Source organism: Rhinatrema bivittatum, chromosome 1 (assembly GCF_901001135.1).
Source record: "Rhinatrema bivittatum chromosome 1, aRhiBiv1.1, whole genome shotgun sequence".
NCBI classification, from domain to species: domain Eukaryota; kingdom Metazoa; phylum Chordata; class Amphibia; order Gymnophiona; family Rhinatrematidae; genus Rhinatrema; species Rhinatrema bivittatum.
In genome coordinates, this window is record NC_042615.1 from 340104030 (window position 1) to 340116148 (window position 12119).

A 12119-nucleotide genomic window follows, 5' to 3' on the forward strand; every position below is an offset into this window, starting at 1 on the left:
GAAGCAGAGGTCCGGGCTTGGAAAGAGTCAATGGCGTGGCCAGGTGAAGCAGAGGTCCGGGCTTGGAGAGAGTCAATGGCGTGGTCAGGCGAAGCAAAGTCAAAGTCCGTGTAGTCAATCTGAGGTATGAAGCAAGGTAGGAACAAGGCGACAGGAACCAGGAACAACGAGGAACAGGAACATAGAGATGAGACAAATCTCTAGGAGGCAACGAATACTCGATCAGCGAGGGGATCTGTTGCAAAGGCAATGCTAGAGAATGGAGCCTGAGCTTAAATACTGTAGCTGAGTTGATGTCATCATCCAGGGCCACGATTAAGTTCCCGCCATGGTCCCCATTTAAGGATCAATGGCGTCTCTCGGCGGGCCACACGGAGAGGCCTGACGAGAAGTGGTAGCAGGACCAGGAACGCTGGGACTGTGGCATAGCCGGAGGCACCAGGGGAGGCCTGAGGACAGAGCTGATGGCCCACCGCCGCCAGCGAGGAGGAACCAGAAGCTGGAGTCACTGTAGAAAGGTAAGGGGGCCATGCCGAGAGTCTGCCGCAGAAGGCATGCGTAACAGTCCGAATTGTCGTACAATGGGAAATAGACCCATGAATCATGGAGCGAATATCAGTGAAGACATTTTCAACTGCAGGTTTTTAGTGCTGAGCCAAACCAGGCTTCCCAGGCAAAGCTGAGACAATGGGCAATATTTCTAGTCTGCTTGCTTCTTAAGCTGCTTTGCCACTTGCTCTAGGAGGCAGCGTATCTTCTGCCAAAGTTCCTGGAGTTCATGCTCCATCAGGTTAGCTGCTGGACAAGTGACTGAAATCGGAACAGATCTTGGTATACGGGGGCGACGTCCAAACACTATGTAGAAGTTTCCCTTTAAAAATCCTGCAGTGGGCTGATACTGTGGTAAGTCTTTGTCCTATTTACTTTGCCCTAATCCTGCCTTCAGCACTGTCCCTTTTTCCCCCACAGGGAAAAGAGCACGTGCCGTGGACAGCACTCATTTTTCTCCACATAATGGGGTGGGGTATTGGGGGGGGGGGGGAAGTTAAAATTCATTATAGTAAAAACAGAGTTGTAAAATATTTTACTAGTCTGAATATTCTAGAAATAAACAAAAATGTGTTTTTGTTTTCAGACAGCCGACACTGTGACTCGTGTTGTAAAGGTGATAGCAGAAGCAAACAGAATTTGCAATAAGTACAAAGTCATGGGAGCCGGAAAGACTATCCTGTGGTAATGTGCTACTCTGATGATATAATCTCCTCGTTTTAAAACGGTCCATATGGGAACCAACCCAGAGGCCCCGTCTTGCAGAAGACCCTGGTTTAATTCCCAACTTAGTTTCTCTGCTCCGCTTGTGAGCCGGGACATTGAGCTCCAGCCATCATGCAGCGAAGGCGCCCAGTGGCCGGTTCTAAAGCCTCATGATCGCAAAGTTAGTTACAGGTGCCATCTCTGGACAAGGAATTTCACTGCCATGACTGGGCTAAGTGAGTTGGGAAGGCAAATAAAACAGGGAGGAAAATTTCTCAGGGGATTGTAAATGAAGGCTTATGGTGTCTGATCCTAGCCCCAGGTCTGGCTGAACTTAAAGCCCAAAAGGACTGGGAGGAAGCTGCCAGGTTCCCTCCCCCCAAAGGAAAAACAACTAAACAAAACCAAAATCAACAGTTTGTATGGATGTTACAAAAGTTGCCTGTTCAGAATCCAGTGTATTACCCAAACACAAACCGTGATTTTTGCATTCTGTATGTGGCATTAAATATTTGTTTCTGATATGCAAATTAAGTTGAAAATACCACATACTACAGACAGAACGGCATGTTCATAAACCATAATATACCCCAACCTAACAGACATGTGCCGCCGAGACAGAGGTACATACCCAAGGGGTAATACGCTCAGTGGTTCTCATGATCTGACCGGTCCGTGCCTGCTACACTGCATGTCACTGTGCCTGAGGTACTACCTTGCAATAGGAAATGCAAATATTTTAAGAGTGCCTTGCAAGCTGATGAGCAACATTAGGAGAATAAAATGGAAAATTGCTGGTAATAATGTATATTAATGGACTAGATTCACTCAAATTCTTTTTGGCCTCTAAAAGGTGAATAAAGCAAGCACCTCAAATGGTAATTGTCATGAAAGTAGATATCTGGGAACTATTTGATTCCAAACCAAGATATTCAGAGCATCCACTGTGCCCACAGACAAGCCCACAAATACCCATTCACCTACATACGTACCCACCTTTTATTCACTCCAGAAGCCCTGTTAGTTCAGTAAGAGCACTGCTGCAGCCTTAGTACCCACTAATTTCTTTTTGACAGCAATTTTGGTGCTTTCAATTTTTTTTAATTCTGAAAAAAAAAAGGCAAGCTAGAGTGAACAAACCCTCTACTTTTATTTTATCAGATAATATTCCCCTCGTTAATTTTAACAACATTCCCCTATTTTGATACTGATTACAATTTTGCATGCCAGATCCACTTTTAAAGGGCCAGTGTTGATTTCCCTACCAGTGATGGTAGTGTTTGTTCTTAAACATTTTGGATTAACCTTAGCACATATATTTGCTTATACAGAAATACCTTACTGAGTCAGACCAAGGTCCATCCAGCCCAGCGTCTTGTCTCTGACAGTGGCCAGTCCAGGTCACAAGTAACCAGCAGATCCCATAAAGTAGGTCTGTTTCCTGTTACTCATTCCCAGAGATAGCAATAGCTTTCTTTAGTCTACCTGATAGGGATAAGCAGAGGAAAACATTTTGTTTCGATTCATTAATTTGTTTTGTAGGTCACAAAAATTAGTTTGGTTCATTTCAGATGAAAAAAAACTCAATTCATTTATTTGCTCCATTTGGCTATCTGTTTCCCATTAAAGTCAATGGAGGAAGCAATGCAGCCTATTTTAGACTCCAAAAAAAAATTTTTTTTTTTTAAATCAATTCTAATTAAACTTGTGGGTGGACATCATCAGAAGAAAGAAGATCCCTCCATGTCACCAAAACTGTGTCAAAGTGGCACCATAAGAGGGAAAAAGGGGTAGATTTTAAAAGGTATGGATGGAGAGATTTTATATTATACGCACGCTGGAGCGTGCATGTTATAAAATCCTTGGGCCACACGCACATGCACGCTGGATTTTATAATCCGCGCACGTATGTGCTGGCGGTGCACGCAAGGGGAGGGGAATTTCTGCAATTTCCACCCAGCGATGCCTTCCCCAGCTCCCTCCCAGTCCGCTCCAATTAAGGAGCATTCCTCCCTTCCCCTCCCTTCCCTGCTCTTCCCCACCCCCTAAACCCTACCTTTTTCTTGTTTTTTTCGTTGTCTCACAACTTACTTCAGCTCCAGAGGCGCTGTCCCTCTCACTGGCAGCCCCCCCCCCCCCCCAATGCTCTCTCTCACACCCTCCTGCTCTCTCTCACCCTTCCCGACACAAATTCGCGGCTCCACCTACCCTCTCTTACCTCCCATGCTCTCTCTCACCCCCTCCCCCACCCCCTCTTACCAACCATGCTCTCTGTCACCCCCCTCTCTCACACACACATTCTCTCTCACCGGCATCCCCACCCCCCATGCTCTCTCTCACACCCTCCTGCTCTCTCTCACCCTCCCCTCCCCGACAAACATTAGCTCTCACCAGCAAGCTGTGGGACCTGCGCTGTTCACGGCGAAGATGAAGGCCCGGCGCACCATTCATGGCGAAGATGAAGGCCCGGCATGCTGTTCGCGACACATGGGGGCCTTCCATTTTTAGCGTGATCAGAAAATAGCAGCGGAGATCCTGGCATGCCGTGAACGGAGCGCGTCCCGCGGCACACGCTCTATTCACAGTGAAAAGGAAGGCCTGGGCGCGCCGATCACGGCACACGGAGGCCTTCCCTTTTCACCACGAACTGCGCACTGGGCCTTCCTCCTCGCCGCGAATGGAGCGTGTGCTGTGGGACACGCTCTGTTCGCTGCATGCCAGGGTCTCCTCTGCTATATTCTGCCTCTCCAGCGATGGCCGCTGTCCTTCCTACCTGTGCTGTGTTTGAGCCGCCTGCGCCATCTATCGGTGGGCTGGGAAACTCAATGCCACTCGAAATTAGACTGCAGAGAAGCTTTAAACTTTTCAAAGTAAGTCTAAAAACCTGGCTTTTTAAACAGGCTTTTTATAAGGAGAACAAAGAAAACAAATGAGCGCATAAGTAAGCACCAAGCAATCAGTTTTTAAAATTGTTCTTTCCTATCGCCTAATACATATTAGAGTGTTAAATTTATATAGGAACCATAAAGTAGTTTTTTCAACCAATGTATAAGCAAAATCAACACATAGCTTTTTATATTATAAAAAACATGTTACCGTTCACTAATGGCACATCTGTAATATGTAATCTATACCAATCAATTTTGTAAACCGTTGTGATGGTGAATTAACTTAATGACGGTATAGAAAAGATTTTAAATAAATAAAAATAAATAAATAAATATTATAGCGCCATCTATCGGCGAGCTGCGGAACATCTGCGATCACTGATGGATTCACTCCAAGCCCGATATATTATAGATTAACTGGCTCACCTTTATCTACATATTTATTTACATCTTCAAAAACTTCTAATAGATTTGTACGACAACACTTCTCTTTGCTGAAACCATGTTGACTCTTCATGGCCAGTAGTTTTTGTTTTAGTATAGCTTCTATTATTTTGCCCAACACTGATGTTAGACTCACCAGTCTATGGTTTCCTGGATCTCCCCTAGAGCCCTTTTTAAAAAATCAATGTTACAGTAGCCACCTCCAGCTTTCAGGTATTGTAGGTTACAAATTACTCACAACATGTTTTCAATTTCATGTTTGAGTTCTATCAGGACCTAGGCTGGATATTATCCATTCCCGGTGATTTGTTATGCTTTTCTTTGTCAACTTGGTCTATTACATCCTCTATTATCACATCGATTTGTTTTAGTTTTTCAGAATAATCACCATCAAAGAATGTTTCCAGTGTGGGCATATTCCCAACATCCTCCTCATTATAGACCAAGGCAAAACATTAATTCCCTCTCTCTGCTGTTTCCTTTTCCTCCCTGAGCGTCCCTTTTTACCCTCCCCCACCCAATCATGTAGCGCCTAAATGACTCTTCACCAGCTTTTGCTTTGAACGTACCTGAAAAAAAAATTGTGTTATTCATTTTTGCTTCAATAGCAAGCTTCTTCTTGAATTTCTGAGCCTATTTGAATACTGTTTTATATCTAACTTTCCAGTACTTATGTTCTATTTTCATCGATTGGGTCTGCTTTTCATTTTTTGAAAGATGCCTTTTTGACTTTGGCTCTTTCGCCTCGCCATTCAACCATGCTGGCAGTTTAGTCTCCCTTCAATCTTTTTAATACACGTGATGCATTTTATCTGAGTGTGACCCCCTTCTTGGTTTTGAAGTCCCTGATACAGGGGTTCACAGCAGAAGTCCCCATCTCCCGGATTTCTCTTCTCTCTTGCTTGTACTGTCCACAACACTGCTTTGAGCTGATGCTGAGGTTTTAAAAAAAACCTTCTCTTCTTAAAAAGTATAGGCAGGGAGATGGCAGTGGGAAAAACAACTCCTTCCTTCATAAAGATGGTGCCAAAACTTCTGCAAAAACTAAGTGCTTACCCCTCCTCCTTCTAAGCCACTACAGTTCCGCAGGGGAAAGAGCACCCAGTCCCGACCCCTTAGGCCAGGGGGGTTCTCTCCTAAAACTGGGAGCAGGTCAAAGACAAACCAGCTCTCTACAAAAGTTAAAAAAAAAAATCCACTCTTCAGAGCTCTCCTTGATTATCCTACTGGTGCAGACAGGAGTCTTACTGGAGTTCACAAGAATAGAACCTTCCACGTCAAACCAAAAACTACACTTACCCATACCTTCCTCGTGTTCAAACCAGTATTTTATAGGGGAGCACTGACCACTCCCAAAAACAGGGGAAAGTGCCAACCAACTGTCATCCGGCTAGAACTTAGCTGGGTAAACCTTTTCAATATGCGGCTTTTGAATATGTACGCCGCTGAATATCCTGGTTAAGTTAGCCAGATATGGGAATCTGGCTAACTTAACTGGCCACCTAGCGGCTGAATATTTACTCCCATGAAGTTATAGAAACAGATTTTACATGAAAAAGGGCATTCGCAGTCTTCTCAGCTAAAAATATCATTTATTATAACATGTATATTATATTTACAAGCACTGCTGTGTTTCTAATGAGAAAAACTTGAAAAAAAAGTTGGAAACCATATGGTATTAGGCTGTTGTAAAATGCTTTGTGTTTGGGCTTGGCCCCAGCCATCAGAAAGCCATGAATAAACTGAACTACAATTAAAATATAATAAACCTCCCATATCAAAACAGTACAAACTGCCAGCACTCAAACAGTAACAACCCTACCTAAGAAAAGGCAAAACTGTAAATATTACACCAGGCTCTAAACCACCAATGCACCTCCTATTAAGGAAACAGAACAAGCCAGGCTGCCATAGATTCCTGCACAGAAATATGGTAATGGAATACCTCACCTTGGTCTCACATCAGACCTTCACCAAATACAGAATAAAGTAATCATAAAGTATAAATAGAAACATGCAGGCAAAGATTAAATTGGAAACCACAAAAATCCAGACTCTGTTTGCAGTGCAACAATGGAAAAATAAAATCAGCACCATTCCTCATAAAGTCAGAAAATATAAAAGATACCTCATAATAGTAAAACCATACTAACAAAAAGAATAAATATTTCAGAACAGCTAATAGAATAACATTCTATAATTAAACTCATATAAAAAATTCACAAAATACAATAACATATTTCAAAACAGCAATGTGATAACTCAAGTGGTAGTGACTTGGAAACAGCCAGAGAGAAAAGGATGCTGATTCTAGCTGTTCCTTAAATGCCATTTACTTATAGTGAAAGCAAGCACAGCGAAAAACAAAACAGCAAATTAGGCAGCTCACCTTGAAGTTCAAATATCTCACAAATATTCAGTATCACACATAACAAGTCGTAGCATGTTCCTGGTTCCTGCCTGCTCTCTGGGGCCTCTCTAACCCTTCTGGACCCTGCCAACTTTTGTTAGGCTGAAGGGATCCTCCCTGGGCCCAGAATCCCTTGCGGGTCTAATCCTTAAGGAAGACCTGACTAAATCTCTGAGGCCAATCCCTTAAGGTAGTTTCAGGGTGTTTCTGGTATACCCCCTCACAAGCAGACACATTAAATAACATCTAATAATAATTAAAACAAAGATAACACCCCCCCCCCCACACACACACACACACAAACACACCGTGCTCTCCATACTGTTGTGGTCTTGCCATTGATGTGCCACACTCAAAACTGTGCTTCCACTGGCCCAGCACTCTCTCCCATTCACACCCTCACTCAGTATTGCTACCTCTCTACTTTCAATCCTTTCCCCCTCACATACTTCCTTCCCCTCCATCTCATCTCACCCACCTAACTTTTTTCCTCTCACTTACCCTCTCCCCTCCCCTCCCTTCTCTTCACACACAGCCCCTCCCTTCCCATTCACTGCCTTCCCTTCCATCCCCTCTCTTCTCACTTATAGCCTTCCCTTCCCTCCCATCCCCTCTCATTTACTCATACCTTTCTCTTCCCTTACCTCTCCTCCCACTCACCTACTCATAAAAACATAAGAATTGCTATGCTTGGTCAGACCAAGGTCCATCAAGCCCAGCATCCTGTCTTCAACAGTGGCCATTTCACATCCAAATTACCTGGTAGATCCCATAAAGTAGATCTAATTCCTATTACCCACTCCCAGGGATAACAATAGCATTCCCATGGATAGCAATAAATATCCCTTCCCTTTCCTCCCTTCTTTGTCACTCACTCCTTCCCTTCCCTCCCATCTACTCTCTCACTCACTTTTCTCCATTTCCATTTCCTCCTGGCCCTTGTCACTCACCTCTTCCCTTTTATCTTCTCTCATTTACTTGCCCCTCCCTTAAAACATATCCCTTCCCCCCTTCATTCCATATTTCCCCCCTTTTTCTTCCAGCTCCTTTTACTCACCCCCACCCTGCTGTGTCTTCATTTTCTTCCTGCCCAAGAGACCTGGGTTCCCCACAGGCAGTTCATCATCCAGTGCTACCATGAGTCATCTTCCTGCTCATAGGTACGCCATCAACCCGCATAGCTGCAAGGTTTTCTTCTTCTCCAAGGGGCCTGAGAATCCCATGGGCATTGCATCATCCTGCACTACCTACACTTTGAATGTGGATGCAGGGTAAAGCAGGCCACTGTAGGGGTGTTTTCGGGGCCAATTGCTACCGCTTCAAAATTTTGCCACCTGAGACAGCCAACTCATCCTGCCTCATGATACAGCTGCCCCTGAAGCCAGATAGGATACATCCTAGAATATTAAAAATACTTGGAGAAATTCTGGTGAGTTCACTGAAAGACCTATTCAATAGATCTTGAAGACGGAAGTTGTTCCACGGACCTGGAAAAGAGCAGATGTAGTTCCTCTTCATAAAAATAGAAGAAGGGAGGATCCCTGTTAGTCTTACATTGGTGGTGGGAAAATTAAAGAAGACTGTCCTGAAGGAAAGGATAGGGAACTATTTACAATGCAACAGGTTGCAGAGTTCAAGGCAGCCTGGTTTTACTAGAGGCCTATCATGTCAAACAAATCTGACTGAATTCTTCCATTGTGTGAAAAAGGAATTAGATCAAGGACATGTGCTAGATAAGATTTTCTTGGATATCAGGAAAGCTATGGTACTGTCCCACAAAGAAGGCTCATAAATAAACCGACTAGACTGGGGCTAGGTCCTAAGTTGGAATACTGGATTAAAAACTGGTTGAGTGATAAATGATAAAGGGTAATAGTAAATGGAATTCACTCTGAGGAAAGAATGGTGATTAGTGGAGTGCTTCAGGTATTGGTCCTGGGGCTAATTCTGTTCAATATTTTTGTGAGCAATATTGCAGAAGGGTTAGAAAGAAAAGTCCTTTTGTGGAGGACACTACAATCTGCAATAAAGTGGACACACCTGACAGAGTAGACAAAATGACAAGTTATCTAAGACAGTTCAAGGAGTGGTAGAGTTCTTGGCAGTTCAAATTCATTTTTAAAAAGCGCAAAGTCATGAATTTGGGGTATAGAAATCTAAAGGAGCTGTATGAGATGGTGAGTGAAAAGCCGATGTGCACTGATAGGGAGAGAGCCCTTAGGGTAATAGTGCCGAATGAGCTCAAGGTTGTGAAACAGTGTGACAATGTAATGGCTAGAGCTAGGGGAATGTTGGGATGCATAGAGAGAGGCATAACTAGCAGAATAAAGGAGGTTATCATGCCACTGTACAGGTATTGGTGAGGCCTCACCTGGACTACTGTGTTCAGTTCTGGAGACTGCATATCAAAAGGGACAGAGAAAGTCTAGAGGTTTGGGATCTGTATCAGGAGCCATATAAGATAAGACTTTAAGATCTAAATATCCTAGAGGAGAGTGAGGCAGGAGGCATAGGATATACGCTTTTAATAACTGATAGATATTAGTAAGGAACAAGTAGCAAACCTTTTTCAATAGAAGTAAGTTCTGGAACTAGGGTGTAAGATATGATGCTCCAAGTGGGTAAACTCAGGACCAAAATCAAAAAATATATTTTCACAGAAAGGGTAGTGGATATCTGGAATGCTTTCCCAGTAGAGGTGGTGGAGAAAAGAAAAGCAGTACTGAAATTCATAACAGCATGGGATAAACACAAAGATATCTAGGATGCTAATAAAGCAGTGGGATGACCAGCACAGAGCAGCAGTTACAACCCTAAAAAAACATGTTGGGCAGACCAGATGAGTCATTTTTGTCTTTTCTGGAATAATTTACTTTAAGTTACCACAACAAATTGTGGAAGGATGAGCAAACACACTAAATGAAACAAGAGAGCAGGTGTGTTGCAAAAGGAACTTGCATATAGTCCATACACCTGACAATGCAGGTGGATACAATTAAATAAAAAGGGGGAAATACTGCCTTCAAAATTTGTACACAGCAAATTTTATTTGACAAACGGTCCCCCGACACAGAACAGTGTTTCGCATGGGTTGCATCGGGAGGGACAGCTTACATATGAAAACATGTCCTAACAACATAAGAACATGCCATACTGGGTGAGACCTAGGGTCCATCAAGCCCAGCATCCTGTTTCCAACAGTGGCCAATCCAGGCCATAAGAACCTGGCAAGTACCCAAAAACTAAGTCTATTCCATGCTACCGTTGCTAGTAATAGCAGTGGCTAATTTCCAAGTCAACTTAATTAATAGCAGGTAATGGATTTCTCCTCCAAGAACTTATCCAATTTTTTTTCAAACACATCTATACTAACTGTACTAACCACATCTTCTGGAAACAAATTCCAGAGTTTAATTGTGCGTTGAGTGAAAAAGAACTTTCTCCGATTAGTTTTAAATGTGCCACATGCTAACTTCATGGAGTGCCCCCTAATCTTTCTATTATCCGAAAGCGTAAATAACCGATTCACATCTACTCATTCTAGACCTCTCATGATTTTAAACACCTCTATCATATCCCCCCTCAGCCGTCTCTTTTCCAAGCTGAAAAGTCCTAACCTCTTTAGTCTTTCCTCATAGGGGAGCTGTTCCATTCCCCTTATCATTTTGGTAGCCCTTCTCTGTACCTTCTCCATCACAACTATATCTTTTTTGAGATGTGGCGACCAGAATTGTACACAGTATTCAAGGTCGGTCTCACCTTGAAGCGATACAGAGGCATTATGACATTTTCCGTTTTATTCACCATTCCCTTTCTAATAATTCCCAACATTCTGTTTGCTTTTTTGATGCCGCAGCACACTGAACCGACAATTTCTATGTGTTATCCACTATGACTCCTAGATCTCTTTCTTGGGTGGTAGCACTTAATATGGAACCTAACATTGAGTAACTATTGCATGGATTATTTTTCCCTATATGCATTACCTTGCACTTATCCACATTAAATTTCATCTGCCATTTTGATGCCCAATTTTCCAGTCTCACAAGGTCTTCCTGCAATTTATCACAATCTGCTTGTGATTTAACTACTCTGAACAATTTTTTATCATCTGCAAATCTGATTACCTCACTCGTCGTATTTCTTTCCAGATCATTTATAAATATATTGAAAAGTAAGGGTCCCAATACAGATCCCTGAGGCACTCCACTGCCCACTCCCTTCCACTGAGAAAATTGTTCATTTAATCCTACTCTCTGTTTCCTGTCTTTTAGCCAGTTTGTAATCCTCGAAAGGACATCACCATCTATCCCATGACTTTTTACTTTTCCTAGAAGCCTCTCATGAGGAACTTTGTCAAACGCCTTCTGAAAATCCAAGTATACTACATCTACCGGTTCACCTTTATCCACATGTTTATTAACTCCTTCAAAAAAGTGAAGCAGATTTGTGAGGCAAGACTTGCCTTGGGTAAAGCCATGCTGACTTTGTTCCATTTAACCATGTCTTTTTATATGTTCTGTGATTTTGATGTTTAGAACACTTTCCACTATTTTTCCTGGAACTGAAGTCAGGCTAACTGGTCTGCAGTTTCCTGGATCGCCCCTGTAGCCCTTTTTAAATATTGGGGTTATATTAGCTATCCTCCAGTCTTCAGGTACAATGGATGATTTTAATGATAAGTTACAAATTTTTACTAATAGGTTTGAAATTTCATTTTTAGTTCCTTCAGAACTCTGGGGTGTATACCATCTGGTCCAGGTGATTTACTACTCTTCAGTTTGTCAATCATCTTCTAGGTTCACCGTGATTTGGTTCAATCATTTGAATCATTACCCATGAAAACCTTCTCCAGTACGGGTACCTCCCCAAAATCCTCTTCAGTAAACACCGAAGCAAAGAAACAATTTAAGCTTTCTGCAATGGCCTTATCTTCTCTAAGTGTCCCTTTAACCCCTCGAACATCTAACGGTCTAACTGACTCCCTCACAGGCTTTCTGCTTTGGATATATTTTAAAAAGGTTTTACTGTGAGTTTTTGCCTCTACGGCCAACTTCTTTTCAAATTCTCTCTTAGCCTGTCTTATCAATGTCTCACATTTAACTTGCCAACATTTATGCATT

At 42.7% G+C, this 12119-nt stretch overlaps 1 protein-coding gene across 1 annotated transcript in view; it reads left to right on the plus strand.

Moving 5' to 3' along the window:
- The window catches only part of LOC115095751 (vitamin D-binding protein-like), a 174646-nt gene that overhangs the window by 100755 nt on the left and 61772 nt on the right, over positions 1 to 12119 (plus strand). The window contains exon 8 of the mRNA XM_029609871.1: positions 1136 to 1233. Coding sequence (XP_029465731.1) covers positions 1136 to 1233 — 98 coding nt within the window. The remainder of the gene's footprint in view (positions 1 to 1135; positions 1234 to 12119) is intronic.